The following is a 22500-nucleotide window of genomic DNA, read 5'->3' on the forward strand; positions in this document are numbered from 1 at the left end:
TCTTCCAAACAACTCCTACAACTAGCTTTATGAGAAGTCGGCTACATTTTGAGGGTTGAACCAATAGATCATGCAAACTGAATGTAGAAATCTGCCAATTACAAGGCCTTCAAATATTCATAAATTATACGATTCAACTTGGTGCATGCAACACAGTGCATCATGTTCACAAATATACCAGACACAAGTTAATGGTGCTGTTAGCAACTGGCTGCACGATAAGTCTATTGTTAAGTAGCCAAACAGTCATGCTACAAACCCAGTCAAATCAACATGAAGAGCCACATTAACAATGATCAACCTCGCTCTAATAGAGGGGAACCGCCAAAAAAACATGCGGTGTATACAGCACTAAGAAATTACAACCAATAATAATCTATCTTGTTACTGAGGCAAATAGTTGCTGATCTGTAGCAGCATTTAGTGTCCTCACAAGTTAGCAGAGGATATCCAGACTCCAATTAGAGCTTACAAAAGAGAAATACTAGGAAGTTTAGTTTCCAAGTGCCATCTTTCTGATTCCTATCACCTTCTCTGAATGTGTGATGTCAGGAAATCCTGTGATGCTTGCAAAAGTTCAGCTTCTTTCAATGCCCTCCAATCTACTATGATACATTATGGTGGCTAAAACATGTGACAGTATGTTTTCCAAAACACTAACTCCGGGTAACAGCAGCTTAATCAAATGACAATAAAAGGAATACTGCAACAAAAGCAACAGCAAAATTCAGTAAAACCCTACCAAACAGGAAATACAAATATGCTTTTTTCTGGAATTTTCTGCTCACCGTTAAAATAATGGATGGAAGTCAATCTTTGCGATATCTTGCCCAAAACCCTTTCTTCTTACTGGACTGGTAGTCTGAACTAGATTTACTGAGCTTTGATCCAAGAGAAAAATGTCGCTTCAAGAATGGTTTTGCAAATGCAATCTTTGAACTACTGCTAGCATCCATCTTGGGTAACTTCCCTTTCCCTGTAATTTTTTGACGTTCAGAGCTATCAACTTCACCATCAAGATAGCTATCTATAACGCGATTCCTTGATATTTTCTGAAATTTCATTCTCAACTCTGCCTCTGCCTTTGAAGCTTTTTTAGACATTTTAGAAGTTTGTTTCTGCCCGACTGTGCAAATTGGGCAAACAGGGTCATATTTTTCAGCTTCTGTAGTCATGGTTTCCAAGCATTCAGCATGGTATACATGACCACATGCTAGAACAGCAACAACTGAGAGCTCTGCCAAAACCTTTAAGCATGCTCCACATGTTTGAAGATCAAGGGAAGGGGAATAAGAGAACCTGCTGCTTGATCCACTTATCTTGTGACGTCCAGAACCAAAACGCTCACTGTCAAAAGACCATCTTTCTCTTTGAGAAGAAGCAACAAGTTCAGAAAATGTGCGCAATGACCATCCATCAGAAGACCCACCAGCCAGATCATTGCTATACGTTGAGAGCACAAATGATGGTCTTCCTTCTGAGACAGGATTGCTATTTGGGGATTTCAAGCCCAGGATTCTACTATCTGAAATCTGCCTAAAGAGTTGATGTCCAGGTGAACGTCGAGCTCGTCTTGATGGGGTTGAACTGGCAGGAAGTAACTGACGATGTGAACACAAATGCTCACCTGGTGTTGAGAAAGATGAACATGATGGCATGGAATATTGAAGGGCAACTGGAACAGCAGCAATTTCAGGCACTTCTATAGAGTTCATCTGTTAAAATAATGTGATTACCATGTCAAAACAGCAAAAAACAAGGAAATAACCTTGCACAATGGAACACACTATGATCTTCTTAGAACGGTAGTATGACTGCTATGAACTCACCTTTGTATAGTGGTTGCTGGTCATAGATGTCTCTGGAACATCAAAGACAAAATGCATATCAGCCAGAGCAGAAGTTAAGTTAAGTAAATCAACCATATACTCAAGATAGCTCATTGACTGACTATTGACAATCAAACAAAAAGTCTAGCTTTTGCCAGACCAGAAATGGAGCATAATAATAACATCCAGAATCAAATATTCGGCAGCAAGGTCATAGGCTCTGCTTTAATGTCAATTACAAGACAAGTTCCTCATAGCCACAAGAACAAAGGCGCAATTTACAGGGCACGCCTTTGCAAGTCTAGAGAAAGGTCCTTCTGATAGAGACAAATTATGCCAACCAAATACTTTTGAAGCATAAACCTAAACTAGAAGTACAAAGTGAATACAGCAAATGAACAAGGCATATTAAATTGAATGGTAGTGCTGAATTGCAGATATGTGATGAGATAAGTTGGAGAAAAAAGATATCGGGTAAATATAATAGCAAAACGTACAACATAAGGCTATGAGAGGCACTAAAAGGTTTACCTGAAGGAGACAAGTAGTTTGTGCTGACCCCTTCATACGAGGGCGACTTTAGTGAGATGGGTGTACCAAGATTATCCAAAGGGCTACCACCGTCTGAAATCACTCCTCTCTCTGAGCCTATTCCATCTTTCAATTCTATTCTAACATCTAAGTTTGTTCTATCAACAGATTGGCACGAAGGGTTCTCATTTTCACCTGCCACACGTCGATAATTGTCCCATCGAAAACTCCAAGACGGAGAATATCTGGCTTGCCTATGAGATTCTCCATTTCCACTTCTGTTGGAAACAGTCGTATTCCTAGCAGCTACACAACAGGCTGAACCCATAGCTGGTCATATGCTACTAAAAAGACAATCTATCACAGGAATGCCAAGCAAGAGATCAACCACTACTCCACTAGCAGCACGTCTTTCTGCAGAAATGAATAATCATTGAGGTTTATTTCTAAATAAATAATATAAAATAAAAGTATTGCAGCATATCACACCCTATCTCTCTGCAAGTCTATCATAATCAGCCTCTCCAACAAGCAGTGGGGATTTTATGTCATTGACTCATTGTAGTGTTCAATCAGAAGCAAGTCAAGCAATTGAACTGTGAATAAATGAAACCTATCGGCTCAAAAAAAATATTTAATAGAAACATAACTAAAGCGGGATAGAAGCAACAACATCATTAACTGTGGGCAAATGAAGAGCAAAAAGAGAGAAACAGTGGCTGATGATGTTTTTAACATTTATATACATGAGGGCAACCTCAACTAAAGACAGTACTGGCCCAATATTCAACACAAACCATAAGCCAAGTTAGCCAACTAGCTTGAATGCAGAAGCAAAACTTTTTTTCCCCTGCTTGGCAGCACTAATTTGCAGAACCAAAGCTATTGCAGGGAACGCAGGTATTTGCATGATGAGTAATTGAAGCTATCATGCTTTTTAAGCTGGTAGTAAGAGGCTTATTATTTATGAGTTCTGACTGACTAGGAACACAAAATTAAAGACTAGTAAACAAAATAATGCTAAAATAACTAGATAGACTTTGACAGTTATCTCTGAACTAGATACTCCCTCAGTTCATCTATCCCTACATAGGCCACAATTATGAAATTGAGTTGAAATACCAAAATTATCCTTCATAACATACATATTTACGCCTTAATCATGCAACAAGATAAACTTCCCTTAAGGTTATCATTGAGGGTAATATGTACAAGTTGTAAATTGAACGAACAAAATTCAGAACATTGACTATTTATGTATAACAATCCTAAACAGAGATCTGGTGGATTAGTAAGGGTCAGAGGATGTACAACAGAAGCAGCTTAAGTGAGATCTTGCAGAAGTTGGTAATAAGAAAGCAAAAAAAGAAATAATAAACTTTGGAAAAGCTAATGCATTCCCACTCAATATAAATAAACTACAACATGAGGCCTATCTAATAGGCTAAATAACACAGGAAAAACCCTACAACATTGCTATTAATGTTCTACTAACGTGGAGAACTACTGGAGATGGTGGCTTAGTGTCCCACAAAAATAGCCCACTACTCTTTGACTAAAAAAGAAAAACATGCTTAGTTAAATTAAAAACAATCATGACTCAATACCTAACTTTAAAAACAAGGAAACAATTAAAGTACTGACAATGAACCACTAACAATTAATTTGAGATAAATAACTTAGCACAACCCCTTGCTTCAAATTTGTAAAATATATGTGAAGCAAATCTCTTCAATTATGATGCATATCTCATCTCATACAAATATTGTTCATGCACATTTTTACCAAACTCTAATCTTTGGAACACTTCTCTCCTTCTGTGCACATTACCACCTGCCATTCAAGAACTTCCATGCCCACTTGTGCCACAATTTCTCTCTCATTATCAGAACCTACAATTCCTTACTATATACTAAAAATTTTGACATTTACAGAAATTTGGTTTTCCCTAATGCCAACAATCCTTTTCCTCATGGACCAATCTTTTGACAATTGTCAGTTGTTGCATTTCACTTTACTACCTTTCCCTTCTGAAAATGAAGATTAAGCTAGTAAATCCCTCAATTTTATCTCCAATTTTTTTCCTCCTTCATTGATCTCCTTTGGTCTACAACACTAAGGGCAATGACTAACTCTACTAGGGTTATTTTGAATAGATCTTTGAAGTCTTCAAGTGAGAAACTTAATACTCATATTTTTCAAACGCTCACAAAAATCTTACCAACAACTCTCACATTATAAAATGTTTCATCAAGTAACCTAATTTGATCTTTTATCGCTTCACTATTCTTCATCCTATGCATCTCAAAGACTCAAACTCACATGTGAGGTTCAAAACTTCCATCAACTTTGTTTGAGCATTGCTCAGAAACTCTTCCTTTGACATTTCCGATGTCACCTTTGGTGACTCACAAGTCATCATAAAGATTCTGTTCGACACAACCAAAATACACTAAATGGCAATTTGCTTTTCTTGTCGCTTCTTCATCAAAGAGGGTTAGGCTAACATCACTCTCAAGTGCTTCCACAAACTCATAGCTTTCTAATATGAAATCCCATCAACTATTCTGGTTTAGTGCAATTACTGTAATCAACATCAATATCCCAACAAGGAAAAACACATGACTTCACCAAACAAGCTTGACCCTAACAATCCATTTAAGCCTAATTCCACCAAACATTAGTTCTAATTACTACCCTTAACCTCAAAACTTTCAGAATATCCCCAAAAACATCTCACTCATTTTATCCCACAAACATTCTAGTAATTCAAATCAAATCATCAACCAAACAAACCAATCACTAACAAAATCAGTTCAAATGAAACTCATCCACTCAAACTAACATCAAATTACACAAAACCCCAAAACAAATTCCTTCCAAAAATCAAAACTTTCAATACCCCTTATAAACAAACACAGAAATAAACATATTTTACATCAAAAAGTTAGGGTTTTTCCACGAATTCAACAATCAACAAAGAGAAAAAGACATAAAAATCGTACCTTTAACATTTAGGGTTGATTAACAAAGACCAAAACGCCGAATACAGGAAATTGAAGAGAGAGAAAGTGGGGTTTTGTTTGGATGAAAGGGGAGAAATATTTCCCGGGGAGAAAGACGGAGTTTTTAGGAGAGAGAGAGAGAAAGAGGGGTGATGACTTTGGGAATTGTGCCTTTTGAGAGGGGAAGGTGGGGTCCATTTCACTTCTTTTTTACACTCTCTTTCTTCACTTTTTATTTATTTTAAAAATTATTTATTTGGGTTTGAGTTGGGTTGCTTTATTTTTAATTAATTTTGATTTATAAATAAGTAAAATATAAAAAGAAATGGAGTTTTTATGTGGTAATTAAAAAATGAAGGTTGTGGGTTTTGTCATAGTGTCAGCTTTTGTCTATGAAAGAGAGTGGAGAAGACTGGAGGATGGAGATGCCTTTGTTTTTTTGGTTGTTTCGTCCTCTCTACGAGGAGTGAGCGACACGCGTTACCTCCCACTTTTAACCCATTCATATATTGAATTATTGACTAATTTCGAAATGACCTAATTGGGTTAATTTTCCACACCATTTTTGCACTATCTCATTTGAGGTTCATAAAAATGGTCAAAAAAGAATAGTTACAATGAAAATCATTACTATCCTTGTAGAGGTGATCATGGCTCATGTCGGGTATTGACCAAAACAATCCACTCACTTCGGGTTGGAAAAGTTTTGTCCAACCCAACTATTTCGAGTTAAAATCGGATTGAGTCGAGGTTTTTCAAGTTGCCAAAGTTCGAGTTTTTTTGGGTCGTGCTAATGAGTTGAGCTTGGTTTAATTAGGTCTATATCTTTGTATAAGCTTTATTTTAGAGATATCGTTACTTCCTTTATTTCAAAATAAAAACCCTATTTTAATTGGACATGTATGTCAATGTAGAAGAATGGCCAATAATCAATAAGTATAATCTATGAAGTTAATATTTGAAACCACACATTGAGATAAGTTAACAAACATTCACAAAATTATTTTTTCTTAGGTATATTTCACTAGCATTGGTCAAAGTGAATTATGTGAATAGTGCAAAAAGTCAAAATGGAGCATTTATTTTGAAGCGGAGGGAGTATAATATTTCTCTAATCGCGGCCTATAAGAAAGATCCAAAACAATACTCATGGTTTGGATTATATTGAGCTACAATTTTACATTTAAATCTACTTTTGATAGTCTATCAAATTTTCATGTTAATATCCTTCATCCTCTTCATATTTGACACTGTATTTTTCAAAATCAATAAAACTCTCTCTCATCGGTCTTGTCGTGGACATATGATGAAATATAATTTGTTTTTGACAAATAGTATGAAACAATGATAAAATTAAAATTTGGTTGCATATTCTCAAATGTCAATTACCACTACTCCACTAGAGTATACATCCACAAATTGACTTTGTATTGTTTATGACTTTGAATATTCATATGAACATATCATTATTGGATGGGTCACAATCACAATGACTAGTATACAATGATTATCCTTTTACCATGTTGAACCTGTTTAACATCCACTAGTTTACAAAGGGTTGAAAATTCCTCACTAATTCAACCAACTCAGTCCAAACCCTAAAAAATACAGCTCAAATAGGCCCATTAACCCAAATCAAAAGTAGGCCCAGCCCAATTTCTACAAAAATGTAGAAAATAGAAAAAGTGAAAAACCCTTCTCCAAGCAAATTCTCAGATTCTAGAAAAAAGCATTCCAAAAAAAAAAAACAGGGTTCAAGTTTTTCTCTCTCGTTTCATCGGAGGATACTCGAAATAAATCCTCCGTTAAACTTGAGTAGAGATTTCTTCACATTCTTGTAAATTCTCAAATTTCGAGAAAATGCAAGGTAAATTCTTTATGTTTTTGCATTTTTTTTATTTGTTTCTTTAATGTTTTCTTCCTGAAATTTATCATAGAATCCATTGTTTTTTTTGATGTTATGAAAGAAACAAGTTATTTTCGTCAATGTAATTATTTGTATAAGTCTTTATTTTTGTATTACGATTATTTTTTCCTAGGGTTACTTTTATAATAAACATCTTATTCTATGGAAAAATTTGTTATTAATGTATGAATCAAGATTTCTGGTACATTTGTGTGTAATTATTGTAGATTTTCATTTTCATATGGTTTGCATAATACCCATTTATATTTTGAATTGAAAAAGAAAAAAAAAAAATGATGCTTATAGGTTTTTGCATATTTTGCACTTGATTAGAATTCTCCTCTAGTCCTTAGAACTTGTATGACAGTTATGGTTAGTTTTGGAAATGGGAACCTTAATCGATAAACTCCAAAGCCTTTATGGAGTGTCGAGTTTTCGTCTTTGTAGGATATACTTCTATAATATTCATCAAAATGTATATAGAATCACTATATGTGATTGGAAGATATGTTGCAGGAGGAAGGTTTTTGTGGATGACTATACCAAATAATCACTTTAATTCATGTAGCCGACCCCACTTAAGGGATTAAGGCTTTGATTGATTGATTTTTGAAAATTGGAAGATACATGGTTTGAAAAGTGTGCTAGGATAATGTTCCTTCTGTTGTCTGTTTGATAATATGTGTGTTCAACTTTTCATACAGTATAAATTTGGCAGTTTAATGCTATTATGAATAAGGTTTCGTGTCTGTTAACTTGGAAGATTGTAAATTAGCTAGCACGCTCAGCTCGTCTCTAAATGATGTTTCTACTCTAAAAGGAGGACTATAAATCGATCATTGTAATTTAAATTCCTCTGTATTTAGCTTCCCATCATGTTTTCTTACTTTGTTGTTAATGCTCTATCGCAGGTGTCATAGCACAGCCATGCTTCTATGCACCGGCAGTGCTTAATTACCGATATAGACGGCCTATTCGTCATGATCATGTTGAGGTGAGCCAGCTTGTTCGTCGTGATCATGTAGAAGTTCCAAGATTGAAGATGAAGGGTGAGTAATTACATGCTGTCTAAGCATATTTTTGTTTCTTTTATATTTATGTTACATTCATAGCATTATATTTTGTGAAGCAATTTTTAGGCTGTACCTGAAGCTAACATTACTACATTAGAGCAATCAAAACCCATCTCACTACCCCAACACCATCTTGAAAACAGTATAACTATTTCAAATGAATTGGCCCTGAAAAGATCATCACTTGTTTATAGAATGACAGTTATTTTTTTTATATGAGTTTCTCATGATATTTTCCACTCAATGCTTATTAAAATATGGTGATGATAATTGAGTTTTGTTTTCATTCAATTGAAATTGTTATTGTTTTCATTCAATTCTTCTACTAAAAAGAAGTTACTGATTGATTAACTGAATTCTTTCAGCTTGCCCTTTGCGCGTTGCTGCTTTCTCAGCACCATTAGCAATCAACAAGCAATTAAATGATGATAGCCATTTGCACAATCTCTCATTTTCACCTTTGAAAAGAGGCTCCTATCTCCCAAGGGCATCAAAGGGCACACTCTTCAGTCTCCCACCATACCCGAAAATGTCAGAGAAACCAAAATGGTGGTGGAGATCTTTGGCATGTCTGCCATATCTGATGAACTTCCTAGACCAGCTCACTTGGGTCTATGCTCACCCTACTAATAACCCTCCACCATTCCTCGAAAACTTTGATAACTTAGTATTCCCATTGCACAGCTCCCTCTTAGCACTCCCCAAGTTTTTCCTGTCATGTTATCCTATCATGTTTTACTTCTGGATAGTAAGGCGGAAAGAGTGGCCTCATTTCTTCAGGTTTCATGTTATTACAGCAGTATTGCTAGGGAGTTTGGTGCAGGCGATTGGGATATCAAGCAATTGGTTCCCCTCGCGGTTCTTCCCTCCACATTTTTGGTCTGCTGCCACATTTTTCTTTTTGGTTACAGTGTTGGAGAGCATGAGATGTGCTCTTGCTGGTGAATATTCCAGTATCCCTTTTGTGAAAGACGCTGCTCTTCTCCATTCAGACCTGAACATCAGATGATAGCTTCAAATTTTAATCTGAACTGTTTGTCTGTTTGGATACATCTCTGACGTTATCAACAGACTACAAGTAAGGCCTTGGAAGGAAGGACTTCATTCAGCTTAGACATGATGAGTGTTCCATATAAACGGCGTATCCATTACACTACATCTGTTAGGATCCAGACTACTCACGAAGCAGTAGATAACGAACAGGAAGTGTTATTACGATCAAAATATAGTTTACATTTCAACATATTCAATTTGTATCGAAGTTCACTCTGAAATTCGTAATCATAGGGAATTCATATTAGCAGTGATTGCATTCTATAGTGTTACTTAAAGTTTGAAGTGATCCTTTGAGCAACAAAGTTTCAGAATACAGTATAACAATCGTCAGTAAATCAATTCTGGTCACCTGAAAATTTCCATTGAGTTGTATGCATGGTTGCGTACCAGATAGCAGTTATCACGTACTTTGGACTCATTTACTAATTGAACAAGTTTCAAAGGTTACGTTAAGGGCTCATTTGTCATCGTCTATGTAGTGATTTTCTTCCCCGAGTTTCAAAACATACACGGATTCACCCCTGTGTGGACATACACTTACTTTATTGGCTTCATCATCAATGCATATAGTTCCGTACTACCATCCTACTTGTACGACTAAGTGATCAAAGACTTCCTATAAACTTTATTGACCTTTTTCTTCACCCAAAAAAAATAAAAATAAAAATAAATCTAGACTTCATTAATTAGTATTCCTTTTTCTCCAACTTTGGTAATTTATGATTTTTTTTTCCCTTTTAAAAAATCGTTTACAAATTGATAAACTTGTCTAATGTTATACTTGAATGTGAGAACTGAGAAAGAGTATTCCATAATTTTTTTTCTTTTTACATTAATAATTTTTGGTCTAGGAATGTAATATTCATCCATGCCCTCACATAATAGCTTTGTTATAAGTTATACCTAAAGTTCTGTACATCATATATGTACTACTCCGTATGAGAATTAAACTCGTAACCTTGTTAGTGGAATGTAAAATAACGTAACATTGATCATTAGCCTTCTCTGGTGGAATGCTTTACTTGTCTAGCTTCTTTCATTTACAACAGACAAATCATTTTCCAATACTTACAAAATAAACTTTATCAAAGGTAATGTTAGTAATAATAATTAGTGCATATATGCTAGTAACGCAATCATCCCTAAAAAGATATAAAATTATTAGTACTCTTAATTTATATGACTATTTATGTCATGCCCTTCATCAGCATGATGTTGAGTTTTTGCTATTTTGATCTCTAATTCTTCTTGTAATTGCCATTTGTATTGAAGGACCACAATTTTATATTTATATTCATAATCAATGCCCTTTTTTCTTTTCAAAAATATGTTTTTTCAATTTAAGATATGGTTTATTTAGCCATTTAAAACAAAACTACAAAAGTAGTTAACAAGTTGCTAATCAAGTAATCTGTACCATACGCGTGCTATTTTTGTTTAGAGTTTTCATAACATATTTTATTTTTTTATATTTTAATAGTTTGCTTGTGGAATTGATTTTGAAGGCCTAATTTAAGTATATACTTACATTTTAATTAACAGTATTAATTAGTGTATAATAGATATTTATCATAAATTCATAATGTGTTGTTTTTTTATGTTATTGGCATTTGGCATGCGTCATTTGATTTGTTGGCCTTCTATAATGCTTAGAAAGTGAAGCAAACTAAGGTTGTGTACATGCTTATCTTAAGTGGCTTATTGCTCACCATAGAAATTATTGTATATATATAGTATGTGTGTATGTGCCTTAAACTCGACATATTTTTTAAAAATTACAACCATAATTTTACTAAAACAATCTTTTTAATAATTGTATTGACCATTTTCCTCCTCTCACTTATTTCGAAAGGAAATTTAAATGAAAATTCGACATCAAAACATTTCTAAAAGAGAAATGATACATACAAATAAAGATAGATCGATAGGGTAACCTTGATGATAACTAGTACGGAATATTGACTAAGACAATACTAAAAAAATATTACTTTAAGAGACCATATATCTTTACATATACTCTAATTTTTGTCCAAAGTTTAACTCTAGGTATAAGTTAATTGTTAACTTGGTCTTCATCGAGTCATAGTAATTATATATCACGTCATTTTAACTATGATGCAAGCGTAAATTTATTCAATGTACAAGAATTGACTGCTTAATTTATTATTTCTTCAAATTTCATGTTGATGCATTCAAATTAATGTTTGTATTAATGAAAGGACATCATATAAAACTAATGAGATTTATGTAATATACTAATATGTAATAAAATGTTGAAAATTGTATGTCATCACAAAATTGTCCAACCAAAATACAAGTACGGAGTAATTAATAAGAATTTAAGTACGTACATAACTCTTCCCTTAATTTAAGTTAAAGTTCCTGTTCAAAGTGGTGTGAACTGTGGTTATAAGTCTTATAATCCTTTACAAAAGCTAAAACATGTACTAAAAGTAATAAACAAACTCGTAACTTTGTAAGTGTTAGGTCAGGCATCAAGTTAAAGTTTTTCCTTTTAAATATTTATTTTAAATTTTGATAAACCAATTAAGTTGTCGCTAACTCGAAGGAGTCTGAGCATAAAATCTCAATGAACAAAGCTCTAAACCTACAACCAATTGACTAGTTCAGTATATTATGCTTGTAAGTTAGGGTCTGTTCTCATTGACTGAACTCACCTGAACTGAACTGAGCTGAACTGATCTGAACTGAAATGAATATTTTATAAGAAAAGGAAATTAGGAGTTGAACTGAACTGAACTGAGCTGAATTGAACTAAACTGAACTGAAAATAAACGTATAAGAATATACCCTTAGTCCTCCTTTATGTTACTTCGTATTTTTCAACATAGGATATTTTTCTTACCTTACGTAAGTGTTTTTCGTAATTTCTTTATTTTTTGGCTTGTACGATAAAACTCGCAAGTTATAGTCTACTATCTTTTCTTGGTGAAAAAAGTGGATTAGCTAACCTCCTGGCGTATGACAATAATGTAACACTACTTAACTATAATCTACATTTTAATTAATCGATATTTGAATTTGGAAATTATGTGTTGCTTTCAACAAACAATATTAAGAAATTAAAACTTGCGTTCTTGATCATCATCATTTCTTTTACTAGCATCTTTGTTCAAAAGTCCAAGTAATCGCTTCTTTTTTCAGCTTTTTTTACTCTTTGTAAAAGCACTTTTTTCATTGGATCATGAAAGCAAGTTTTTGTATTAACTTCTTAATCAAGATAATTAAAGGCTTGTGGGCTTCACTAATGATAGTTCAAGTCTAATTCAATTATTTCAAAGGACTAATGTACTTTACATTCGTTTAATTTGTTTCTAATAATAAGCTCCCACATGATTTTTCATATCCTAACCTAAAAGTGTTATTTAGAAATGAAGAGGATAATTAAAACGACTATTTTAAGATTTATAACGATCTAATTGACTTGAGTGTTAGTTTTTGGTGAATACGTTGAAATTGTTCCCATAATTTTGCAAAAAAAAAAAAAAAAAAAAAAAAAAAAAAAAACTTCAATACATAATATTAGATCCATATTTTTATTACTTCTAAAGGTCGAGGCAAGAGGTCATGCATAATCTGAAGCTTAATCAGTTCGACTAGAATCATTGCGGTCTTCTAAACAAAAAATCAATCAAATAGTTAATCTAACAATTAATCTAATAATTCATTAATACCGACGTTCTTATGAGAAAGTTTATTGACAAAACAATTAATCTGCTTTATTTTTTTAAGCCCTTTAATTTGAACTTTCCAACTAATTAGTCACATGATGAACATCTTGTGGCTAGACTAGCGGCAATTCATCAACGACAATATATCGAACATGATATTACGTAGTATGCCCCTCATTAATGTCACAATTCACTGCACTATTAATAATTACCTCAATGTTTCAATTCGTACTACCACAATAATGTACATCAAATCATTAATTAAATTCTCTATAAATTTTTTTTAAAAAAAAATTGTAAATTTTCTCTATAGTACATTTCGATTTAATTAAAATTGTAATACGATATTAGAGCACAGCCATAAATTTATTAGTGTTCAAATAATACAATATCGTAATTTAAGAAACGCATGAAAATAATGTATTATGATACTTTTTAATCAAATTTTGTTGACTAAAATTACTTTATATAATTATGAATCAATTTTTTTTTATTTTTTTTTTTATTTTTTTATTTTTTTTTTTTATATATAATTTCATGTTGATGCATTCAAAAATATATATATAATTATGAATCAGGGAATAATGGATACTTTAATACGGAGTAACTCATTAAACTTCCAACAATATATTTTTTTAATAAACTTCCAACAATATACAAGTATATATATATACACTATAGTTAAATGCCTAAATTAAGCAACGAAAGGACAATGTCTTCTTAGAAACTGGCTGGCCATGTGCTTTCCATAATCTCCAATAATATTATTGGCATGGTTTTTGATTGGTTTTTCCTGAACTGTAACATAATCTAATCAAAACCAATTAATTTGTCATTTAATTCTTCTTTTTCTCCTTTCTAACATGCGATCACCGGCCAATCAAATCCAAATTATCAATTGATAAAGTTTCATATGATTCATACCATCTCATATCATATGATAGTATGTATGTAGTAGTAGTGTACTTGTCCTTCCATTATTATTAAATTCTTTGGTCGTCTCCCTCCCTACCAATTCTTTCTATTCCGTAACATTAAAATGACATCATTATAAGGAAAACACGATATATCACATATGTTAATAAGAATTGAAGAAATGAAATACTTTCCCACAGTCGAAAATTCGTAATGATCAATTGAGGAGAGAGTGAGATGGAAAGTCATAACTTTATTGAAACTTAAATGTTGCACTTAATTTGCGCTACAGAACTAATAAATAAAGAAAAAACATTATAATATAATATTGGCTAACATCAAATATGTACAAGGTTTTCAAATTAAAAAACAAAAATTAAAGTAAAAGTTTTGTGTAGAACGGATTCATGTGAGTCCGGTCATACAAATAGAAAAAAAAAAATTGAGTGTGGTCGCCGGCCGCCGACAAGTGACTAGGTAATGGCAGTAGGTAGGGATGACTGTGAGCATTATAACCGGACTCACGTGAAACGGTCTCACGCAAAACCTTCTCAAAATTAAAATATGTAAGAAGTACTTTGAAGAAACATACACAAATATTTTTAAAAAAATGCTTTGTACATACTATACGATAAAGTAATAATACATTAGTTATAATTTTTCTGTTTTGTGGCGTAAAAGGTAAAACCATGACGTGAAGATAATTACAAAAGAAAGGGTGTCACCTGACAATATAATGTATATACAAGCGTCAACAAATAACTAGACAATTACATGCATAATGACAATTAATGATTCATACAAATTTAAGGATCTCCCAACCAAGGTTCACCCACTAGCTCAATACCCTAATTAAAACGCTTTACTTAATTTTGAAGCTAATCAATGGAAATTCTTAAATATGGGAAAAGACTCAAATTGCACCCGTAAAAATAAAATTGCTACGTTTCCTCTATCTTCAAGTGGGCTAATTTCTTCAATTTTGGCCAACTTTAAGCATACGACATCATCTTTTTGTTGTCTATACAAAGTAGACGACATTAATCTATTTTTAATTGTGTTTTATGATTTGTGAACTCATCAAACTCAACAATAATATTATTTGCTCTCTTATTTGTCTTCAGTCTAGAAACAACTAATATATTGTACGACGTTAACATACAAACTAACCCATCTAAATTGATTGTATTGTTGTCAAGCATCCAATTTTGACAGATTATCTATTTTGGATTGATCATCACTAACCAATAAGTTTTATGCGGCAACTTGATACGGTGTGGAAATTAATGAATGCCCTCGCTCTTAACTTCTTAAGTTTTAGCTTCTATTAATCTATTATAAAATCTTAACGTCATTATACATATTTTGGTGTAAAGAGGGTCATAAAGAACAAATTATGTAGACGAAAAAATGTTACTTGTATAATTATAAAGATTGGTTGTCCTTGGATAATTTTTAAATTGGTGATAAGTTCTTAAGCTATGTTGGTTTTTTGTTTAATATGTTGCCTTATTAAGAGTTGTGAAAGGTGTTCAAACCACTTATTATTACTAATATAGTCTTGTTCATAAATAAACTATTATATATTGCTAGAATGAGCTAAATGATTCTTTTGTCATGATTTTAGTGGTGCTTCCCCTACTTAATTAGCTTGTACCTAATGAGTTAATCTTTATTGCCAAAAGAAGGCTACAAAAGCCAGGCGAACCACTTTGTATCAAGAATGTACAAATATATAGCGGAATTTATTTGTAAGAGAACGAGAAGTACATACTCTATCAAAAATCAACACCTTTTACAAGCCAATTCAATATATGGAGTATTATTAGTAACTTTATTTATAGATCAAATTTACTGGGAGTGAAAGGATAAGTTAAAATATTCCTTCCTTCAAACAGGTTCTAGTAGGATTTAGAGCCTATTCTGATTTACTGAACTAAACTAAACTGATTGGAGATGAACTGAACTGAATTGTAATTAAGCTGAACATAACAGGCTTTTAATCTCATGACATTAATTTCAAATTATGAGACGCAAAACATGAATTAAAATTCTGAATATAGTATATATAACAAAATCGAAACTGTAGGATGCTATAAAGTAGGAATAGTGCCCTTAAAAGAGTAAAGGATAACTAATTATAATGTACTTGTAACAATTATACATGTGAGAAAATTGGGAAGGTTATACATACATGCGAAAAAACATTTGATTCAATATTTAAGGAAGTAATTTTGATGATTGATTAGCATTTAATAATTATGTTGTATGTAATAAATACAAACCTGTCAAAAATTATGGGCGGTGCTGCAGTTGATCGATCAGTATTCATTTATCAATATTTATAAATTAAGAGGAGACAATGTTTTTGGAAAATATTGGCCTGATTGATACTCTATATCATGGTACATTGAACTTAACAAGTCAAACTTACACTAGTGGACTACAAGAATATCCTGTAAAAAATATTTTCTAATGGTTTTATTTATTTCTTTAAAAAAAATTTTTTAAAAAATTAAAAATAAACAATACTTTAATTAAATAAAGAAGAAGAACAAGCCAAATAAATTCTTCTAAAAAAAATGCAAACCACACAAATTATAAAAAAATTACTACAAATCAAGTGCATTAACCCAAAAAAGTACGTACACTCGATCAAGTCACTCAGTGTGATTGTGCATTTGCGCTTTTAACTTATTGACGCTTTTAATTTTTAATTGAATATTTTATTTATCTAACCTAATACTGTATTATTTTATCTTAACCAATTAAGATAAAAGTTTTGTAGCTCATATCAGTCATATAAGACATAATTGGGACGAGTATATACTGTATAGTGCTTATACTTTCCATTTTTCATTGATAAAATAGAGCTATTTAAGTGATTTGCATGCATGGATCATTTCGTTATACATAAAGTTTGGTTAAAAAGGTTACGAATTATATTGAATATACTCGACGCACCATCTTCAAAAGGGCGTGTATTGTGTTAGTATAAGCACTCTCTTACTAGTTGATACCTATCTTCTTCTTCTGCGGGTATGATTTAAGAAATAGAGTTTATTGGTCGTGTTAAACAATGTATGCCGTATTCAAAACTACCTAAATTTTAATAATATGATAACATACAATGAGTTCATCAATTAGGTCAAGTTTAATTTAGATTTGTTCAATAATGTCGGGTTTAATTTGAAGGTATAATTCTATCAATTGCTTGCCATCTTCATGATTTCATCTGGAGTAGATGAACAATTGCGCCATTTTTTCTATGAACTAATGCTTCATGGCCTGGATTTTAGCTCTTATTCTCTCGTGTTCAACTTATAAAAATTAGTTAAAATCCTTAATAGAAAGGTGTTTATGCTTGTAATATCTACGTATATCGTACCATATTAGAGATTTTTTAAAAATATATTGGAGTAATGCTACGTTAAAATTGTTTCCTTTTTTATTTTTCTATTTCATATATTAGATTGTATAGCTAGAGTAATTGACCGTGTCCTTGTACAAGTTACTCCTTACACACACACACTTAAAGCCAAAAGAAGAAGGTACGGTTAATTTGTTTGGACTGATTGAGGCAAAGCCTGTGTCATTATCGCCCTAAATAAAATGCCAATGCAAAAATAGAAATGAAAATTAAATATTTGGATATCAAAACACATGAAAATCACATACTTAATTTGGTGGTATCAAATTCACTCCTCACTTTAACTAGCGTTTAATATTTGGAAATGCTCCGTACTTTTTATAACTAGAATCAATTACCACAACGCTTTTAATTTAAAAACAATGTTTTTGAATATTTGCACTAAACTCTTTCTTTGCCTATAAGAAATGAATCTGTCTCATTGCCTAATGAATAGGCAACTACGAGTACTATAAACCAATATTGCCCTAAATTCATGTCTAACTAAGATTTATTAGTTAACGGTAATTAAAATCATTTCACCCACTATTAATTACCTAACATAATACGCAATAAAACACCGGTATAACAAATACACCTGGAATAATTGAGAGTAAAGACAAAGGATATGCGACTTTTGAGGTAAAGCTAAACATCAAATAATTAGGTAAGCAACAACAAAAGCTTAAACAAAGCAACATGATTAAGGTCGCTAATATAATCAATATATAATATAAAAATCTTAAGATTCCAAATTACATCATCAATATCATCATCCCCATTGATTGCCCTAGCCTAAAGCTATAATGGAGATCAATTCTTACATCACAAAGTTTTACTCATGTAAACCTCGTCAAAAAAGGCTTCCAAGGTAAAATTTACATTCAACAACTTAAATACATCATTCTAGAACACCATAGAGCCGTCATTTGCACGTGAATATCCTTTTAAACAACAAATTCTTCCATCATAAAATGGACCACCTACCCCTTGTAGTGTCACTTGATGATATATTGATGATACTAATTATAAAGATTTAAAAGAAAATATGGAATTAGCCCTCCACTTAATTATATCATAATTAGTCTTCCACCCTGCCGGAACTTGATTTGCAATAATAATCCCCGCGCCTAACTTTCACCTCCAACAAATACTAAAAAAAAATCTAAAAATAATGAGAGAGCTTTTTTTTTTTTTTTTTTTTTTTTTTTTTAGTATTGGAGGACATCAGCTGAAGCCATGATAGGTTGGTTGAGATAACCCAAGTTCCAAGGATTATTAGCACCAATAATAACATTGTTAGTATTATGAGTGAAATTACCATAATACCCATTGATAACACCAAAATCACCCAAATCATCATGGCTAAAAATGTCCAAAGAATCATCCTCAAAGGCGGTGTTTCCGTTACCGTTACCGTGACCGTTACCGTTAACCCCAGTAGTAAGGGTATTCATGTAATTGAGGATATCATTGAGGGATTGAAGCCTTTGGTTAAGCTCATTCATTTGAGCTTTTAAAACAGAGTTTTCAGCCTCAACATTAACAAATTGTTGAGTTGTGAGATTTGTAGTTTGAAGAATCTGATTATTTTCTCTCTTTAATTGATCAACTTGGACCATCAGATCTTCAATATGCTTCTGTTTTCTCATTCTTGATCTTCTTGCTGATTCTCTGTTTGATGCCATTCTCTTCCTTTTCCTCTCATCCATCATTTGCTGTAAATCTCCTTCAGATCCTGAGTTCTGAATCTGACTGCTCGTCGCCGAATTGTTGCTCGAACTTGCCATTTTTAATCACAATTAAAAGATGGGATTTTTTTTTTTTTTTTTTTTTTTTGGTAATCTATGAATCTATACAATTTAGCAGGACGCAGGACCCAGATGAAGAAATTTTGAAAAAAAATAAAATAAAAATAAAAAAAGGGTTTTTTTTTGTTTGATTTTATGAAATTATAACTAAATATAAAAGATTAAAATCAAGCTAATTGAGAGGCTAATTTATGAGAAAACATAGAACCAGTAAAGAAATACAACAGAGAAAGATTGAACTAAGTGGGTCCTGCGCCTTAAAGAGGAATTTATCATAAACCCAGAACGAAGAATTTCACTAAGAACTGGAGACATTAATATCATACATTAAAAACCCAGATTTTTCTATAGCATGAACTGCAAATTAGAGGGAAAAAAAACAGAGTTTCAGATCTCAAGAACAATAAAGATTGGATCTTTATGCAAATAACAAGAAAAGATTGGATTTTTATGAGATGGGTTTTCTCTTTCAAGAGAAAAAAGCTCGGATTTTTGGACTTTAATTAAGCCAAAAACAGAGCAGAAACAGGGGAACAGAAACTAGGGGCTTTAGGAAGAATCTAGAGAGATAAAGAAGAGAGAGAGAAATGTAGAAAGAAAACCAGAAATCTAGAAGTAGGAGGAAGAAGAAAGGAGGAAGAGGTTTTTGAGATTATTGAGGGGAGAATATATAGAACAGAGGTAGGCTTGAAATTCAGAGAAATGACAAGAAAAATAAAGCTAAAATATAAGGGTTCGTTTGGCATTGCTGTGGTTTTCTGTTTTTTGGTTTTTTGTATTCTAAAAGTATAAGATATGTGTTCCATAATGAATCAAAAATTATATAAACTTATTAAAATTATGATAATTTTGAAAACTGACAACAGAAAAGTGGAAACACCTTTTTCTTGTTTTCTGTTTTTGGTTTTTGATTTTAAAAAAAACAGGAAACTGAAAACCAAAATTGATGTCAAACAAGCCCTAAAGTTTAGATTTTTTTATTTGAAGCTTTTGAAGAAAAAAATAAAAAATAATTAGTGGCATGTGATTTTTTTAAGGGAAATTTCCACAACCGTTCCCAAATCCAGCTGGTTTGCAAAAGGGAACAGAAAATGTTTAATACTGTAGTAAAACAGCAAACAAAAATGGTAACTTTTTCAACTTCAGATCTTTTTAGTTAAAATTCTTATGTCAGACATGTGTACTAGTAGTAATATAATGTTGTTTATATTTTAAAATTTTTATGTTAAAAACAAAAAAATTACCAGTATTGAATTTTTAAGAGTATATTGTTCTGTAAAAGTAATGAATTAATTTAAAGAATTATAGTTGGGACAACAATTTAAAGAATAATGAAAATTTACTTCATTGAATTATATTGTAGATTCACCAAACTCATTATAATATGAGTATCCGTACATTTGTAATTGGGGTGTTTAACATATATAATTTGAGATCAACTGACATCCCATGTGGTTTCAAATCTTTGCAAAGTATTCATTGTTATAAAATTTGATTAGTTAATTAAATAAGAGGTTTTATGTAATATGGAATATGCTATTCAAAAAAAAAAAAATGTAATATGGAATATTTAAATGCAATATGTAATTTTGAATTCAAGAAAATTGGCAATGCAAGAGTTTATATTATCTTCATGTCGACGACAATGGCCTATGGCCATATACATTAATCTATTGCTTGTAAAGTTCCCTTTGAATGAAGAAAAGTTTACTACATAGTATTACGCGTGTCTTGATTAACTTATAAATATAGAATATGATAGGTGAATCCTAAGGTAATAAATATTTATATTTCTCTATCAATCTCTAAGGAAAATTCAAATGTAGGTTGTTATATGATAATCAATCTATACACTCAAAAAAAAAAAAAAAAAAAAAAAAAAAAAAAAAAAAAAAAGAAGTTGTTAACAATCAAAATCATATATAATTAATAAAAATCAATTTAAATTAATACCTAGTATGAAGTAAATAAATTTTACTTTAGTAAGTAGCTTCAAACTCGATTTAGATCGATAAAATACTTGAATCCACAAACATGATCAAAGGTCTAGTAAATAAATCAGGTGAAATGAATAAATATTAAGCTCATATACAATCAAATCATTTTTAAATGCAGCAGACTCATTGACTCATTTGAGGGTGAATCTAAAACAAATTCATCAAATGAGTCCAATGAATTTGATTCTTAAATCTCAAAGACATGAGATATGATAAAAAGCGATGACATTACTCCACCATATTAGTCACATCACACATGCATGCAAACAATATACATCCACATAAATTTAGACAAACTCTAATTAAGCAATTGCTAAAAAAAAATCTCTGCAAGAAAAAATGAATAATAAACCTTTGGCACTAGGTACTCCGTACTTGTAGCCTTTAATGGCTATAAATAATTATCTTGACCCTCAAAAAATTATTGGTATTGGCGTTTAGCCACGCCTTTGACACCAAAAAAAAAAAAAAAAAAAAAAAAAAAAAGGAGAAAAGAAAAGAAAACCGTGGTGATGAAAGTGTGATGTTTAACAGTGTGAAAGATTCAGTGTCAATCACCTGAATTTCACCGCCCCAAATAAAATTGTTTGGTTAATTTTACCGTTACAATTCAGTTGGGTCCGCCTCGCTACTTGTTCTGACACTTTTGACACACTTGCCACTTTTTGATCGCTGGTTGGTGGAGCCTAACTCCATGTTTTTTCAGGGGCTCAGCTGCTATTTCACCAACTTTACAAGCCTATTTTTGTCTTTCCATAAATTAATAACTAACCAATAACCATTTCAACAAATGTCATGTACTTTTTCATACATTTCAACATTTATACTCGTATTGATAATGAGAAAATACAAGTTGATCATCTCAATAAGTAAAAATAATATAATTAATACGAGTAAATTCTCATTATTAATACGAGATATAATTACAAAAATTACATGTTAATTGGATTTTTTTTTATTACAAAAATGGCATGGTGAAAATGGGGGGTTCCTCATTAATAATATCTTCCTCGAATGAGAAATGTTGTCGTATAACTATGATTATAAAGTATTTCCGATTTACTTAGAGCATTCCCATTAGTGAGGAGAATTTTGCTCATGAGCAAAATTCATGAGCAAAATTGCATTATTTGCTTTCCCACCAATGAGCATTACAAAATATGCTCATGAGCATATTGAAATTTGCTCATCCTATGAGCAAAACTGATAGTGAACAGTGATAGCGTGGGGCCCACAGCAAGCACTAAACGTCATTTTTTTTTTACTTTTCGCACCC

General features: G+C 31.9%; 2 protein-coding genes and 1 pseudogene across 2 annotated transcripts; 1 reads left to right on the forward strand and 2 right to left on the reverse strand.

Moving 5' to 3' along the window:
• Positions 1-82: 82 nt before the first annotated feature.
• Positions 83-5519, reverse strand: LOC145639393 (uncharacterized). Its single transcript, XM_081690627.1, has 5 exons — positions 5366-5519; positions 2361-2774; positions 1830-1861; positions 789-1715; positions 83-703 (listed from the first exon to the last, which is right to left on the reverse strand). Exons 2-4 carry the CDS (start codon positions 2686-2688, stop codon positions 810-812), a joined length of 1266 nt encoding a protein of 421 aa, XP_081546753.1. The 5' UTR covers positions 2689-2774; positions 5366-5519; the 3' UTR covers positions 83-703; positions 789-809.
• A 1566-nt stretch (positions 5520-7085) lies between these two features.
• On the forward strand, positions 7086-9656 carry LOC145638337 (protein TIC 20-I, chloroplastic-like). The gene is made up of 3 exons (XM_081689306.1): positions 7086-7232; positions 8183-8320; positions 8710-9656. The coding sequence occupies exons 1-3, from the start codon at positions 7226-7228 to the stop codon at positions 9351-9353; spliced, it is 789 nt and encodes a 262-aa protein (XP_081545432.1). The 5' UTR covers positions 7086-7225; the 3' UTR covers positions 9354-9656.
• Positions 9657-18119: 8463 nt separating this feature from the next.
• LOC145639394 (bZIP transcription factor 44 pseudogene) lies at positions 18120-19883 on the reverse strand (annotated as a pseudogene).
• Between the last annotated feature and the right edge of the window lie 2617 nt (positions 19884-22500).

Source organism: Chenopodium album, chromosome 7 (genome assembly GCF_948465745.1).
Source record: "Chenopodium album chromosome 7, dcCheAlbu1.1, whole genome shotgun sequence".
Classification (NCBI taxonomy): domain Eukaryota; kingdom Viridiplantae; phylum Streptophyta; class Magnoliopsida; order Caryophyllales; family Amaranthaceae; genus Chenopodium; species Chenopodium album.